Genomic DNA, 17476 nt, shown 5'->3' on the forward strand with positions numbered 1-17476 from the left:
GTGAAGAATGTATTATCATGGTTCCCATTTTACAATAAGAAATTAAGACCTGGAGAGGCTAAAACTTGCTCATTGTCAAGGAACTCATAAGTGTTGAAGCTGGATTTGAATCCAGACCTGTGCGTCTAACCCCTCAGCTCTAAACCATAAAGTTCCACTGCCTTATTTTTTTTTTATTCTTTGAGACAGAGTCTCACTTTGTCACCCCTAGTAGAGTGCCGTAGTGTCATAGCTCACAGCAACCTCAAACTCTTGGGCTCAAGTGATTCTTGTGCCTCAGCCTCCCAAGTAGCTAGGAGTACAGGCGCCACAATGCCCGGCTATTTTTCGAGATGAGGTCTTCCTCTGGCTCAGGCTAGTCTAGAACTCCTGAGCTCAGGCAATCTACCCACCTTGGCCTCCCAAGTGTCCACTGCCTTTTAAAGGCAGATACTTCTCAGTCTTGAGAGTTATCTTTTTCATTCATCATTTTCAAATAGTGCTGCTTGACTTAAGGATTCTAAGCTAGACAAGCCACGCTGCAGTAAAGTTTTATGATATAGCAGGAGGAAGTCTCCAGAGGAAAAAAGAGATTTATCTTGGAGCAGGGTAAAGCACCTCTAAGCTGGGGGTATATGACAACCAGGTTACTTTCACTCTTGTCTTTTGGTTCCCATTAGCCAGTGTCAGCCATCTGGTCCTTCCGAAAACATGTGTGGGTTCAGAACATAACAGACTAGAAGAATAGAGGAAAAATAAGATTATTCTGTGCAATCCCCATTCTGGAGGTCCCACATCAACCCCTAGAGTCTGTCTTTGGTTCTAAGGTCTGGCAACAATTAGACCAGCACAGAGAAAATGAAGAGCTGGATCTAGACATGGTGGATGAGAATGAATATTGACAATCATACATATTTAAAAATGCATTTAGTTTTACAAGAAATGGTAACTGAGACCAAAAATTATAAATATAAGTATAAATGGGGAGGGAAAAATGGGCTAGAAATCAAATACTAGAAAGTTTACAGACTTCCAACTACACTACAATTATAGCAACCAAAAAAATATTTTGTAGATGATAAGAATCTAAGATCTTATTTAATTTTCATTAACACCACATTATTGTAACATGATTACTCTAGCCCATAAGGACTCTCTCTTCAAATTCCTTTGTAATGATAAACTACTCCTGCTTTTCTGAACGTCTTATTAGGGACCATGCATTATGCTTAAGTGCTTTACACATATAATATGCATTCAATTTTCACAACTCTGAGGTTTACTGCCATCTCATTGATGAAGAAACAAAGTTAGAGCAGTCCAGTAACTTGCCAATGCTATGCCTAATTACCTAGGATTCTTCAAAACCCAGGTCCTATCTAAAACCTGTTCTACTGCTTCCTATACATCAATGGAAAGAAGTGGTCTATTAAACTAGACTTTGAGAAACACAAGCTGTAGGAGCACAGAATATTAGTTCCATTAAATTATGTGCTATACTGTAGAAGAAAAAATGCCCACATGAATATCAGCATTTCATCAGAAATTTTAAATGGCAAGCAAGGAAATATCATTTCTACATCAGTTACTAGTAAGTTGTGAACATTTATTCTCTGCTAATGGAACCAAACCTATAAACTATCAAAATTTTAACAGCAGTCTAGGAAGATAAAGGCAAAAAAATCATTAAGAAACCTTTATCTCAGCAATGAGGACACCAATATATTGGCAGGAAAATCTGACTTGTGATCCTCCTTTCTGACAAAATAAACCATTTATTGAAAAAAACCCTCTAATTATAAAGAAATGATAAAACTCAAGCTCATGGTATTTAGTCCACATTGCAGATGTCAGTCCATCTTTAAAAGAATACTTATTCACTTATTGCGTTGAGGAAAAAAGAATAGAAATAATCATTATCTTAAAAAAGTAAGCAATTAAAACAAAATCTCTGCAGAATAAGAAGTATAGAATAATCTGCATCAAATCTGTAATTAGTCTTATTCTTTTATTATTATTATTATTATTTGCAGTTTTTGGCTGGGGCTGGGTTTGAACCCACCACCTCCAGCATATGGGGCCAGCGCCCTAGTCCTTTGAGCCACAGGTGCTGCCCCTATTATTATTTTTTTTATTGTTGGGGATTCACTGAGGGTACAATAAGCCAGGTTACACTGATTGCATTTGTTAGGTAAAGTCCCTCTTGCAATCATGTCTTGCCCCCAGAAGGTGTGGCACACACCAAGGCCCCACCCCCTCCCTCCTTCCCTCTCTCTGCAACAAAGTAGTTTTCTTTTAAGGGATATTTTTCTTACCACACAGCAAATTTTTTTTTGCAGTTTTTGGCAGGGGCTGCGTTTGAACCTGCCACCTCCGGCATATGGGGCTGGCGCCCTACTCCAGCCCCAGGCGCTGCCCTAGTCTTATTCTTATTGTAACTGTTCTGAGCCTATCTGCCAACTTGTTTGAACCATCCAAAACTTTCAAAAATGAACTAAGTTTGCCAAGCTATTTCATTTTCACTAGACTGCCACCATATTCCTATCCTACAAAATGGGACTACCCAGAAAGCAACCTACAGTAGATTGGTGTTAACTGCAAATAGTTTATGGGTCATATCCTAACAGTAACCCTATAATAACTAAATGCATTATTTTGGTTATCTTAATGCCAAGATGGCTTTCCTTAAAGGTGGGCAAACACGATCACCTATTTACATTTCAATTTTCTGACATTTATCAATACTGAGGATAAATAAAAGGTTTCACAAAAAAAGGGAGTCAACTATTCCCTGATAACAACACTATGGTTCACACAAGATCACAAATTAAAAATGTGAGGCCAGGTCTGGTGGCTCATGCCTGAAATCCAGACATTTGGGAAGGCTGAGGAGGGAGAATCACTTGAGGGCAGGAGTTTAAGACCAGCAGGGGCAACATAGTTAAGACCCTATTTCTACAAAAAATAGAAAAATTAGCCAAGCCAAGTAGTTTGTGCCTGGGATCCCAGTTATTTGGGAGGCTCCTTTGAGCCCAGGAGCTTGAGGATGCAGTAAGCTATGATGATGCTACTGCACTCTAGCCCAGGTATTGTCTCAAAAACAAACAACTCCCCCCCAATTTGAAAAAAAGTAGAGATGAAAGTTATATTATCAATTTAGAATAAAACTCTTGGGATATAAAACAGAATTACTACATCCGTTACTCTTACTCAATAAATTAAGGTTTACAATCAGCAGACAGCTACCTGATTGCACATCAAAGCTACAAACAAAACCAGTTTATACTTACCTCTAAACAATACAATGAGCTGCCAGGTGTTAAAGGTGCATAAAGGTTATGCCTCTGGGACCTTCTCAGCTGCATGAGGGACTCATAACAGCCCTGGTCCCAGAACTGCAGTCTGTTTCTTTTTCATTAAAGACATCATTTTCCATATATATCTTGGGGACACACTTCCCTTGAAATCAGCCATTAATGAAATATTTTGATGAATTTTCAAACTTTTACAATTAATGGATCAATAGCTTCATTTCAATCACACAAACAATTTTCTCAAGTCAATGTTCTGGTCTCTTTCCTAACTTCCTTGCCTGAGCCTCCTGCTCACCCGCTTCATTCCCAAATGCTGAATTCAAACCTTCCTCCTCCAGTAAACCACTCCTGCCTCCACTCTCTAGGTCAGTGGTTCTCAATCTTCCTAATGCTGCAGCCCTTTAATACAGTTCCTGTGGCAGGTTGAGAACCGCTGCTCTAGGTCTTAGAAGTCTCTATTCATGAAAGCCCTCTTTCTGGCTTACAGGCATAAAGACATGGCTAACGACCTGGCAGAGAAATAACAAGGTTCTTTTAAATGCTTCTTCTGGTATCCCCTGCAGCTCTGAGATCTCTAGCCTAGGAGACTTTCACCTCAACACTCAGGAAAATCATTCACAGCAATTCCTCAAAATACAGGAGTGCAGGGGCGGCACCTGTGGCTCAGTCGGTAGGGCACCGGCCCCATATACCGAGGGTGGCGGGTTCAAACCCGGCCCCGGCCAAACTGCAACCAAAATATAGCCGGGCGTTGTGGCGGGCGCCTGTAGTCCTAGCTACTCGGGAGGCTGAGGCAGGAGAATCGCCTAAGCCCAGGAGTTGGAGGTTGCTGTGAGCCGTGTGATGCCACGGCACTCTACCGAGGGCGATAAAGTGAGACCCTGTCTTTACAAAAAAAAATACAGGAGTGCAAATTAAGGGCATTATCGCCCATCTTCAGGTTTAATGGCCAGATGGCTCTTGGAATGACAACAGGACAGAGAACATTTACTTGTACAAATCCTGCCAGCCAGTCATGACAAAGCTGACACCACCTTTGCAGGTCTTCAAAGAGTTGCCTGAGGAGAAGACTCACCAGCAGTATCTGTCCAGCGACAAAGTCATAAGAACATCCATCTGCCTCACTTTTGGCAATAACTTATCAGCTGGTTGGAAGCTACTCCAGAGACTAAAAGGCTACACTGGCTAGGAAACGTGAACTACTCTCTCACCACTGGAGGCAAGTCCCAAAAGGACACAACCAAACCATCTGGAAGGAAACAGCCCGAGAGAAGCTTTGACAGCCGCTGCCCATGCTATATATCTGGTATGTGAATAAAAAAATTCTTCAGTTTCCAGAGATGTCAACAACTCGTTCTGTAACCTTGGGCCAGTCACTTAATTGCCCCATGCCTTAGTTTTTTCCCCATCAGCACGAACTACGGACAACACCTGCTTGTAAAGCACTTTGATACACTCAGTTGAAAAATAAACCATACAAATGTATTAATGTTTTCTAAAGTTTTGAGGTTTCATTGTTAGCTTACAAATTTATGAACACTACTCCCAAAAGTATTCTCTCTCAGATGCCTGGAGTACCTTTCTTCTGAGGAACACAAACCTCAAACTGTAATTTTCTATTACATTAAAGTAGAATCTCTGTTAACTTGACCACCCAAGGGACTCCAACAAACTGGTCAGCACAAGGACTAGGCCTACAGTACTGATATGTACATGTGGCGCATGTCTGGTCTATGAAAATCAGGTCAACTATGAAGGTCCTACTGTACTGGGAACCCAAATCACATTCTATACTCAAGTCTATATCCTCTGCCTATCTTTTAAGAGGGATAAATAACCTCACACGGCCCTTTTGCTCATATAATACCTCAATGAAGAAGGGAGGAACAAGATATTAAACTGAGGTAAAGAGGTTTAAAATGACTTAAGTCAAGTAATTACAAATGATGGTTATTCATACCACAAACTGACTGTGAAACCAGGACAAAGGAGTGGGGGAGTCTTGAACCAGGGCAATTTATGCTAGTAACATTTGGTCAAACTTTCAATAAAGCATTGTCTCTTGGCATTGATTTTTTTCAAAATCACAAATTTGCATTAGCTAAATTAGCAGAGATTTTAAACAATACAGGTACGTGATGCTGGTGAGGAAGTCACCACATGGGCATGCTCACATACTGCTAGCATAAATGGTGCAGCTTTTCTGCAAAGTTATGTGGTTGTAAGCATTGAGAACCTTAAATATGTTCATTCCTGCTGCAACACATGAATTTTATTTCATGGGATCTGTCCTAAAGGCATAATAAAGATGCAAAAAAAGTATGCATGCAACACAGGGTTATTTATAACAGCAAGAATTAAAGGACAACCTAGGAGGAATGGTTGGGAGAAGCCATATATATAATAAATTCTAATGAAGCTATTAAATTTTTTTTTAATTGTTGGGGATTCACTGATGGAAAGCTATTAAAATCTTGAGGAAGATTTTGGTGTAATAGAGAAAATACATGAGGTAAATTAAGCAGAAAAAGATACAAAACTGTACATAAGACAACCTATGTTGCAAGGATTCTTAGTGATATTTCTTTTCTAATTTATGCTTTTCATATCTAATTATCTACAATGAACCTACATTTATTCTCTAATCATCAAAGTTACTCTGCAAAAAAGTTCTTGAATCTGTTAGTCTTGGCAGACTAAATGAAAGAGCATTAAAGGCCACAAGATGACCTCCTTATAGAAATTTTACTATTATTATTATTTTTGAGACAAGTCTCAAGCTGTTGCCCTGGGTAGAGTGCCGTGGCATCACAGCTCAGAGGAACCCCAAACTCTTGGGCTTAAGCCATCCTCCTGCCTCAGCCTCCCAAGTAGCTGGGACTACAGGCACCTGCAATAACACCCGGCTATTTTTTTGGTTATAGTTGTCATTGTTTGGTGAGCCCGGGTTGGAGTCAAACCCACCAGCTCTGGTGTATGTAGTTGGTGCTCTAGCCACTTGAGCTACAGGCCCTGAGCCAGAAATCTTATTTATTATTATTATTATTATTATTATTATTTTTGCAGTCCTTGGCCAGGGCTGGGTTTGAACCCTCCACCTCCAGCATATGGGGTTGGTGCCCTACCCCTTTGAGCCACAGGCACCTCCCCAGAAATTTTATTTTATTTATTTATTTATTTATTATTGTTTTTTTTTTGTAGAGACAGAGTCTCACTTTATGGCCCTTGGTACAGTGCCGTGGCCTCACACAGCTCACAGCAACCTCCAACTCCTGGGCTTAAGCGATTCTCTTGCCTCACTCAGCCTCCCGAGTAGCTGGGACTACAGGCGCCCGCCACAACGTCCGGCTATTTTTTGGTTGCAGTTTGGCCGGGGCCGGGTTTGAACCCGCCACCCTTGGTATATGGGGCCGCGCCTTACCGACTGAGCCACAGGCGCGCCCTATTTTTTTAAAATATAGTCTTGCTGTGACATCCAGGTTGGAGTAGAGTGGCCTTATCATAGCTCCCTGCACTAAATTTCCAATCCTGTGCTCAAGTGATCCTCCTGTCTCAGTCTCTCAAGCAGCTGGGACTACAGGTGTCTACCACTACACCGGCTAATTTTTCTTTTTGTGTAGATGGGGTCTTGTTCTTGTTCAGGCTTATCTCAATTGACCTTTAAGCAATCCTCGCCTTTGCCCCCCAGAGTGTTAATTTTAAACATTTTAATTAAAAAAAATATTATTTAGTACTCTGCCCTCCCTTCTAACTACTGCATTTGACTAGTCTTAAAAAAAAATTACTGAGCCAGTGCGGTGGCTCACGCCTGTAATCCTAGCATTCTGGGAGACTGAGGCGGGTGGACTGCCTGAGCTCATAGGTTCAAGACCAGCCTAAGCCAGAGTGAGACCTCATCTCGAAAAATAGCTGGGCGTTGTATCCTAGGCCTAACAATGCTCTCCAGTGATCAGGGACAAGCAGAATAAAAATGACTGAGTTTTAAACTACATATTTAAAAAATTAAGGTGCATTCTACTTGAAAAAATTTTAAACAAGGTGAAAGCAAAAATTTTCTGGCAATAATGTCATGAAAACTCAAATAAACCCCTGAATCCTCTTAAAATTCTGGCTATTCACTTTAATATGAAACCCAGGTTCTAAAATTTATAGTTTCAGAGTTTCTGTTCAAAGTTTTAATTCAACAGAAAATTTGCTGACTTTAACCAACTTAAAAAAAAACCCTCAACAATTTGGGATTTATCATTCTAGCTACTTGGTAGGTAAAATAAACTTACGATGTGCTAAGTTTTATTAACTAAAATATGAAAAATTAAGATATAAAGATCTATGACAGAAAGCATAAGATTTTATGGCAAAAAAGAAAACCAAATAATACAACAAATAAAAACACTAATAAAACAAAGAAAAAATTAATAGAAACAAAATCTTACACACTTTACATAAAGTGGCTTATTAATAATAAAAGAAAACCCACAGAATCAGTATTTAATTAAACCCAGCAAAAGTCACTAAAGAGGGCTTGGTGCTCGTGCCTAGTGGTTAGGGCGGCAGCTACATGCACCCGGCCTGGTGCGTTTGAACCTGCCGCAGGCCAGCTAAACAACAATGATAACTACTGCAACAACAACAACAACAACAACAACAACAACAACAAATAGCTCAGTGTTGTGAGGGGTGCCTGTAGTCCCAGTTACTTGGGAGGCTGAGGCAAGAGAATGGCTTAAGCCCAAGAGTTGGAGGCTTCTGTGAATTGTGATGCCACAGCACTCTACTGAGGGCAACCTAGTGAAACTCTGTCTCAAGGAAGAAAAAAAAAAAGTTACCAAAAAGCTAAAAGGTGATAAATAAGTGCTGCTAATATTGTTGCTTCTTGGACAATATACCCAGGATTCCCTCTTCCTCCAAGTGGCTCTTGTTGAACTTTAAGCAGCAGATAGGAACATAGAAGAGACCCTAATGGGATCTGGAATGGTCTAGATCCTGGGGAGGTCTGTATCATGTCCAGGGTCTCAAATAGAACCATCTTTCTAGAAATTCTCTAAAATAGAGATAATCTAGATTGGGGGTTGCCTGGTACAATAAAATGGCATTTAATGCGCAAACTTACACATACCTCTTTTTCAAATTCCAAGAGGGTCTACGGAATCCTTTCCTTTCTTGGACACTAAATCTCCCTTGGAAAGCAAATCTTCGTCACTTGGTCATCTTTCTATTATATAAGTATTTTGCACCTTATTTAATTAATTCTAAACTTTACTCACACCCTTCAGCCTAACATTTCTATTGATACATCTCACTTCTACAAATCTGAATTTCACCAATTCTTCAAAGCCCTATCCACTTGAAATCTGCTTTTGAGTTTCAACTACTGTTAATCACAATCTAGATATACTGAAAGATGCTTCTTGGTAGGGAGATCCGCTATCCGCAGTTACAGGACTGTAAGTTCTAGATCCTTCATATGGCTCAATCCAAGCTAAACTATTTCCCACCAATGCTCCTTATTGGACCTCATACCCATTACCAATTATGACACATTACTATTGCCAGATACTTTCATTTCAAGCTCTACTCAATCCATTCTTTAAAGCCTATTTCAAACAATTTTTTTCAAGTAAACCCTTCTACCTTTTACTTAAGTTCAAAGAAAGCAAGTATTTAATTTAAAATGCACGTCATGATGCTTAATTTGTGTTCTTAAGCACAGAACTTGTTTTCCTGCCTCCTCCCCCAATTCTATTTAGCACAGAGGTAGGCATATTTGGTGGGTTACAGATACATTTAGTTGATTATCCAGTTTCCCAATTAACACATCATTTCCTGCTTCCTATCACCCCATGCCTTTTCCATAGTTATTCTGTCAACTTAGATGGGCTCTGAAGAAAACTGGAGTATTAACTCATATATATGTATGTCAAAAACTCCCCGCCTTGTTCCTTAAGAACCGAAAGTTCCATTGTACAAAGTGAGTAATTTTCTAAGGCTTTTACTCTAAAAGAATTCTTAAAAAACAACTTTATTGACAATCTCCTCAGAAAGAGAGTGATTTTTTTCTAATCAATTGCAAGTGGTTTTTAAAATCTAAATAATAATTTGAGAATATGGTAGCTACTATTTTTTCTCACATGTGCAATTTAAACATACCTTTCAAAGCATTTTAAGAGTAAGTTACTAGTATTCCACTGGGGAACAAGCTGTAGTTATATCAGACCTGATATAAAGTGGAGTAATTTTATTTTTAAAAGCCAACGGTTCTTTTAACATGGTTTAGAGTCTTAAAATGCTGTTCCGAGTCTTTTTACTTTTCTATCCATGTCATCCAAGTTCTACCTAACATTTCCTGGTTTACAGTTTTCTCTGCTGCATATTTTCTCCAGACCTGATCCCTTGTTTTCCCTAAAAGTTGTAGCTTCTGCTGGTCCTGTTTTGCCAAAACAGATTAGGAATACATGTAAGAGACCATTCCCAAGGAGGCAGTAAGTCAGTAATGTGTGTTTTCATCTACTTTAACTAGTAGACGCAGATACGAGCCAGAGTGGCCACTATTCTCAAAAAATTTGTACAACGGCAAAGCAATTTTTTGGCAAGCTGAATGAAGAACGGAAACCACAGCATGGAAACTCTGCACGGTGTCTTAAAGATAACGAGTTACGACTTTAATTTACCCTTGCAGAGGGAACGGTTAAGGCTTTCAGCACGGCAAGACGATACTTTCGAAACTGTCAATAGACTACTCAAACTGGAGTCTCCCGCCCAAAAGAGTGCAGCACATGGCAAGTCTAAAAAGGGCCCCCCTCAAGAGCTCCCGTTCCCAGGAAAGACGCGTTGTGACCGTCTGATCCATTAGACTGGGGAAGAGATGAAAAGAGAGCAGGAAGTCCTGTTTATTTCCAGGAGTTCTCAGAGCGGGAAGATCGGTCTCTACCCGGAGACAAACCAGGGTCTAGAAAGGGAAAACCCAGGTCTCCCAGTCGCCCTGGAGTTGTGTCCTCCTGCCCGGAGCTCCAACCCCACTTGGGTTTTCCTTGTACCGGTCCCACTCAGATCCTCACCACCGCTTCCATTATCCCTCTACCACCCCCACCCGCGCAGGCGCAGTGGGAACCCGGGGCCTACCCGCGCCCCCGAGGCGCCGCCACTATGGCGGATCCAGACCAGGCCAGTAGCTATTCCGCGCGGGGCAGGCGTCCCTCTCCCGTCTCTCCGGGTTCCTAGCCACCACTGGGGCGCTTTCCCCACCCGCTCGGCCCCTTTTCCACCCTCCTCACCCGTTCTTCAGATCCACTTCCAGGATCTTTCCATAGCCCTTAAAGAAGCGCTCCACATCGCGCTCCCGGGCCTGGTAGCTCAGGCGGCCGATGTACACCCGCGGCATCCCGGCAACGGCGGTGATGGCCCCGGCCCCAGCCCCCCTTAGGCGGCGGCCGGCAAAGCTAGAGCGCGGCGGCGGCGGCGGCAACGGGCGGGCGGCGGGACGGACGCAGCAGAACCCGGGCGACGTACGCGAGCACGTAGCCCACGAGCGCGCGCCTCCGCTCCCCCCCCCCCGCCCTCCCCTTAGGCGAAGGGTAACGGGAAGGAGCGCGCGTTCGCTTCCCGCCTGGCCAGGGCTGGGGGCGGAGCGCGCCCGGGGGCGCGCTGGCGTGGGGCGGGGCCAGGTGATCGACAGGCCGTGCTGTGGCACGTCCTCTCGCGAGCTTGCCTAATGCGGCCTGTTTAGCCCCTCCAGCCGGAAGTGTCCGCTCCTTTCGGCGCCGACCGAGCGTTCCTGCTTTTGTCCTTTGAACCGGGTGTGGTTTCGGTTTTACTGTAGGAGGTTTGGAATTAAACCTAGGTTCCAAACGTTTATGTACCCGTGACCTTGAGCACATTACGTGCGGTGCCTTTGAACCACCTTTATCTTCTCTATGAAAGGGGATAAAGATTCCTACCTTCCGGAGTTGTCTTGAGAATTATATGAGAATTGGTACATAAAGCACTTAAAACTTTAGGGATGTCGTTAAGTGTTCAATAAATGATACCAATATTATTTTTAAGATAAGACATTGCTTAAATAGCAGCAGTGTGAGAAGTGGAGAAGGCTGGAGCTTTGAAGCTAGACTAGGCGTGAGTAAATTGATCAATCTAACCTATTTCTAATGTGCCACCTCAGTAGGCTACCAGGGTAAACTAAATGGGCTAGTGCAGAGGTCCTCAGACTTTAAACAGGGGGCCAGTTCACTGTCCCTCAGACCGTTAGAGGGCCGGACTATAGTTTAAAAAATAAACAAAACTATGAACAAATTCCTATGCACACTGCACATATCTTATTTTGAAGTAAAAAAAAAAAACAAAAAAACAGGAACAAATACAATCACACAGCCTCATGTGGCCCGAGGGCAGTAGTTTGAGGACCCCTGGGCTAGTGTATATGGAACTGCTTCCAACCAGGTAGAAGCTCATTAAATACTGGTTCTCTTTTAACTGTTTACCTAGAACCGCAAAGAGGTTTTGTTCTTTTGCTTGTTTTTAAAATTCTACTTATTTGAGACAGAGTCTTACTTTGTTGCTTTAGTACAGTACTGTGGGATCACAGCTCACAGCAACCTCAAACTCTGGGCTCAAGTGATCCTCCTGCCTCAGCCTCCCATGTAGCAGGGACTACAGGCGCCAGGCGCAATGTCTGTCTGCTTTTTAGAGACAGGGTCTCACTCTTGCTCAAGCTGGTCTCAAACTCCTGAGCTCAGGCGATCCACCTGCGTTGGCCTTCGAGTGCTAGGATTATAGGCGTGAGCCACTGTGCCTGGCCTTTTTTTTTTTTTTTTTTTGTAGAGACAGAGTCTCACTGTACCGCCCTCAGGTAGAGTGCCGTGGCGTCACATGGCTCACAGCAACCTCTAACTCTTGGGCTTACGCGATTCTCTTGCCTCAGCCTCCAGAGCAGCTGGGACTACAGGCGCGCGCCACAACGCCCGGCTATTTGTCTGTTGCAGTTTGGCCGGGGCTGAGTCCGAACCCGCCACCCTTGGCATATGGGGCCGGTGCCCTACTCACTGAGCCACAGGCGCCGCCCTGTGCCTGGCCTGTTTTTATTTTTTTTTGAGACTCACTATTGCCCTGGGTAGAGTGCCGTGGCCTCACAGCTCAGAAACCTCAAACTTAAGCGATTATCTTGCCACAGCCTCCCTAGTAGCAGGGAACAGGACCTGCCACAACGCCTGGCTATTTTTTTCTTGCAGTTGTCAATTGTTTAGCAGGCCTGGGCCAGGTTCGAACCCGCCAGCCTTGGTGTATGTGGCCGGCGCCCTATGCACTGCTCTATTTTTAAGTTATATTTGGAAAGGGTAATGCAAAGTTCAAATGATAACACAGTGAAAGGTTTTCCCTTCTCTGTCTTACAGTGGCTTAGTTTCCCTCCCCAGTGGCACACAGTTTTTTAAATGTCCTTACAGTTAATTTCCCCATATAAAGCAAATAGCAGGATACTATATAAGTAGTTCTGTACTTAATACAGTATAGTGTATTTTGAAAATCATTCCATAGGAGTACAAACCTCAGGACTATTTGTATGGCTCATGCCATCTTATATGCAGTAATTTATTTAACTAAATTGAGATCGGTTCCAACCTTTTGTTACAACAGCTGCAGTGAAAGAACTTGTATATATATGTGTTTGTAGGTTCTGTTTCTCCTATAGGCTATTTGGCTCAAAGGGGGTGGGCATGTGTAGTTTTGATAGATATTGTGCAATTTTCCATAAGTGTATTTCCCCATGTCCTAGTCAACAGCCTGTTATCAAACGTTTTGATCTTTGCCAATCTGATAGGTGAAAAATGGTATCTTCAGGTGGTTTAATTTGCAAATACTTTATTCTGAGTAAAGTGAAGCTCTTCATATGTTTAAGATGTTTTCCTTTCTGTGAAAGGCTATCCTTTGCCCATTTTTCTTATTGAGTCATAGGAACTCACTTTATATTAGGAAAATCAGTTCTTTAATGAGTTGCCAGTATTTTTTCTTAGTTTGTTGACTTTTGACTTTGCCTAGGGCCTAGAGTGTTTTTTGCCAGGCAAAAACATCAGATGTTTATGGGATCGAATTTACCCATCTTTTGTTTTTTTTTATCCTGGATTTTGTGTTACGGTTTGAAAGGCTTTCCTCACTCAGCTTTTTTTTTTTGTTTGTTTGATTGGGTTTTTTGAGACAGGTTCTTGCTATGTTGCCCAAGCTAGAGAGTGCAGTGGCATCATAGCCCGTTGCAGCTTCCAACTTGTGGGCTCAAGTGATCCTCCTACCTTAGCCTCCTGAGTAGCTGGTACAACAGATGCTTGCTCCTCCCCACTCCCAGCTATTTATTTATTTTAGAGACAGAGTCTTGGTCGCCCTGGGATAGTGCTGTGGTGTTACAGCTCACAGTAACCTCAAACTCTTGGGCTTAGGCGATTCTCTTGCCTCAGCCTCCCAAGTAGCTGAGACTACAGGTGCCCACCACAACGCCTGGTTATTTTTTTGTTGTAGTTGTCATTGTTGCTCAGCAGGCTTGGCTGGGTTTGAACCCACCAGCTCCGGTGTATGTAGTCTGTGCCCTAACCATTGAACACGAGTGCCAAGCCATTTAGTCTGTCCTTTTGATTCTTCCTTCCAAATATTCACAAATTCATCCACTTCTCTCCATTCCCACTTCCTGATCTAGTGGAGACCTCATACTGGTGACATATCAGGGGTTTTATAGGTGCTGCCCCTCTACTTGTAATGTGACTGGTTCTTTCCTATTCAGGCCTTGGACCTTCCTGGCCCACCTTATCTCAAGTTCCCTCTGGCATCATACTTTACAGCACTTACTATGTAGTCTGCAATTACCTTATTTATCTTCTCCTTCACTGTCTTTCTCTTCCACTAGAATGTAACTTTGCTGGTATCAGGGGCCATGTTTTTTTGTCTCCTGATGTAGTCCCAGTACCTACAACAATGCCTTTCACATAGTCAGTGTTTAAAATATTTATTGAATGAATAAATGATCTCTTACCTGAATTACTTCAATGGCCTCTTGATTCTTTTTTTTTTTTTCCATGAGACACAGACTCAGGAAAATTTGAACTCTTCTGGTTGACATGACTATTAAAGTTCACATGTCAAGAACATTATCAAGAAGTCTTGAGGATAGAGGGAGTTCCAAGGCCAACTGTGGGGCAAAAAGAATTGGGACTGGTTTGGTGACCAGACAGTGTCAGGGAAACTGAATTCTAGTGCCAGTTCTGCTACCTGCTATGTGATCTTCTCTTGTAAGTTGGTGATAGTAACATCTCAATAATACAGGAAAAGTTGTAAAAATCAAATGAAGATGCATGTGAATGTATTTGTGTACAGAAAAGTTATGGGCACGAGGAAGGCTTTATTCTTCTCTTTCAGAAGATGGCAGTGTCTCCTTCTCCCTTACCTTTTGGCTAGCCCTGCTGTAGTCCCAAGAAAGTTCCTGCCTTCACATGCAGGCAGATGCTGTGTCAGGACTGAATCTTTCTTCTCCACCATTTTTAGCTGCTGGGGCTGGACCCAGTGTCCGTGGCACCTGCCAGTAAGTATGGAGCTGGCAGGTGTTGCTAAGAGTTTTCATGCGCAGGACAGGAATGCTTGGCACACACAGGTTAATGTAAGAACCCTTTTCTCCCAGTCTTCAGTCTTCCCCTGAAGAAAGTGGGCTCACCTCCCAAAACGTAACATATTCACCAATATTGAGGCAGTGGCTAAAGATGGTTACAAGATAGGTGGTCCCAGAAGAGGCCCTGGAGAGGCAGCAGAATCGTGAAGCCTTTTGATTTAGGAGGTAATGCCTGTTTTGTCTTTTAATTTTCTGGTGCCAAGGGTTCCTCCTTTAGCCTTTTAAAAAAGATATTGTTTACTTAGTGGGCCAGAAGAGCTGTCCCTACTCCATAGATATTATTTAGTTTGAAAATTAAAAACAATCCTCCTACATTTGTAAAGAATAGAAGAGATAGGCTGGGCACAGTGGCTCACACCTGAAATCCTAGCATGGAGGAGTTCAAAACTAGCCTGAGCAAGAGCAAAACCATGTCTCTACTAAGAACAGAAAATTAGCTGGGTGCAGCGGCACATGCCTGTAGTCTCAACTACTTGGGAGGCTGAGGCAAGAGGATTGCTTGAGCCCAAGAGCTTGAGGTTGCAATTAGCTATGATGAGCTACTGTCCTCTAGCCCAAGTGACAGAGCAAGACCATGTCTCAAAGAAAAGCAAAACCAATCAACCAACTAAATGAAAAAATAGAAAAGATGATTTTAAGTCATATTCTTTTTTGACATTATGCTTTGTCTCAGTTTCCTTTACCTCTGCTGGCTTCTTAAATGTTGGAACCCCTAGCTGGTCTTTGAAATTTAGAGAAAGGGCGGGGGTTTACTCATCTGAAATTCAGAGGCTGGGAGTCTGATTTTCTCTAGTGCCTCCCTCCTCCAAATTGTCCCCTAAACTGCTGCCGGAAGGATTTTCCAAAGCATAGTTCTTATCTTCTGGCTCAGAAATTTTTGTCTCTGCTGCTAACAGGATAAAGCCCAGATTTCTTAACTGGAAATCATAAACAGCCACAATTCACTTTCTCAGCTTCAGATGTCTTGTTTTCAATAAGTTAAATCAATGAATTTATATCACTTAGGATTAGGTTCAGTGAAACCCTGAATATTAGGGCCTTAAATAAGATAGAAACTTATTTCTCAGGTAAAGCTAGTCCCAAGGTAAGCACGTGGGCTCTGGGTGTCAGCGAGCCAGGCTTTGATCTTACTGCCATCCCATTTTCAACATGGTCAAAGATGCTGCACAAACTCCAGGAATCATGTCTATATGCCAGCCAGGTGGAAGGGGAAGAAAAAGGTACAGGATATGTGTCAGTTTTATTTTAAAGAGGTTCCTAACAAACTGACACCAAACACCTCTACTTATATAACATGGGGCAGACTTTGTTAACTGCCAGGGAGACTGTGCTTACTCCAGCCTGCCACGTGCTTACCTAGAAGTCATAGGCTTTAATTTTATGGAAGAGAATGGATGTTTGGAGAAAATGAGAAGGTTCTGACATCAATATCCTGTCTCTGTAACTTTGCATAATCTGGTCTCTTAGTCTGTAATGCTTGACTCCCTTTCCTGAATTATAATCATCCTTTAAAGACCAGCCCAAATAGTACCTCCAGACCCCTAAAGGTACAATGAATAACTCCCTTCACAGTTCTTGGGACACTTTGGATATTACTACATGAGACCTCTAACTACGGTGTTATGAAGCTTCCTCCCCCATCTGCCTCCTGGAGTCAGTCCCAGGGGCCTGCTCCTTCCTTCACCATGGCCACGGGTTCATCATTTTCTCTAATCACCAACCCTGGATTCCCCTTGGAGAACCTAATTTTTTTTTTTTTTTAAGACACAGTCTCACTATGTTACCCTTGGTAGACTGCTGTGGTGTCACAGCTCACAGAAACCTCGAACTCGTGGGCTTAAGCAATCCTCCTGCCTTGGGATCCCAAGTAGCCTGGACCACAGGTGCCCACCACAACACCCAGCTGTTTTTTTGTTGCAGTTGTCATTGTTGTTTAGCTGGCCTAGTCTGGGTTTGAACCCGCCAGCCTCAATGTTTGTGGCCAGGCCACACCACTGTGCTATGGGCACCGAGCCAGAACCTAATCTTAACTTCTACTCCTGTAGCCTCAGGGCAGCTTCCTCTCCCTCTCAGCATTTTTCACTTGCCCATATTGACCATCTGCACAAATCACCTGTCCCACTAGCCTATCTGATAGGACAAGAGGAGGGAATTGGGGCTGATCCTAAGCCCAGATGTACAAGGTGGTGAATTTTACCCAGAGGTCACTGCCAAGCTTTCTCAACCGCATGCTGAAGGTGAGTGCTTTTCTTCATAGGTCATCCAAGATGCTTCCAATGGCAAGATGACTCTGCTGGGAGTCTGTGTACATACTGCCATGCAATTAAACCTTCCAGAACCAGTTTTTCCACATTATTCTGCTGCTTAAAATCTCTCATTGCTTCCCCAGGGCTTCGGGGTAAGTCAGACTTATTCTGTAGCCCTTTGCAATCTTACTCCACCTCCCAGCTCACCTGAGTTCTCACATCCCCACCATGTCTAAGGTAGCAGCTGCACTCAACTTCGAACTTTCACTCCTGCTGTTGGCCTTGTTGGTACACATTTTTTC

At 42.8% G+C, this 17476-nt stretch overlaps 2 protein-coding genes across 2 annotated transcripts in view; both read right to left on the minus strand.

Annotated features, from left to right (window-relative positions):
- The window catches only part of SRSF4 (serine and arginine rich splicing factor 4), a 29846-nt gene extending 18853 nt beyond the window's left edge, over window positions 1-10993 (minus strand). The window contains exon 1 of the mRNA XM_053576620.1: window positions 10565-10993. Coding sequence (XP_053432595.1) covers window positions 10565-10671 — 107 coding nt within the window. The 5' untranslated portion in view covers window positions 10672-10993. The remainder of the gene's footprint in view (window positions 1-10564) is intronic.
- Window positions 10994-13738: 2745 nt separating this feature from the next.
- The window catches only part of MECR (mitochondrial trans-2-enoyl-CoA reductase), a 43565-nt gene continuing 39827 nt past the window's right edge, over window positions 13739-17476 (minus strand). Inside the window, exon 10 of the mRNA XM_053576622.1 lies at window positions 13739-16114. Within this exon, the coding sequence (XP_053432597.1) occupies window positions 16056-16114 (59 nt within the window). The 3' untranslated portion in view covers window positions 13739-16055. The remainder of the gene's footprint in view (window positions 16115-17476) is intronic.

This window comes from Nycticebus coucang, chromosome 22, assembly GCF_027406575.1.
Source record: "Nycticebus coucang isolate mNycCou1 chromosome 22, mNycCou1.pri, whole genome shotgun sequence".
NCBI lineage: Eukaryota > Metazoa > Chordata > Mammalia > Primates > Lorisidae > Nycticebus > Nycticebus coucang.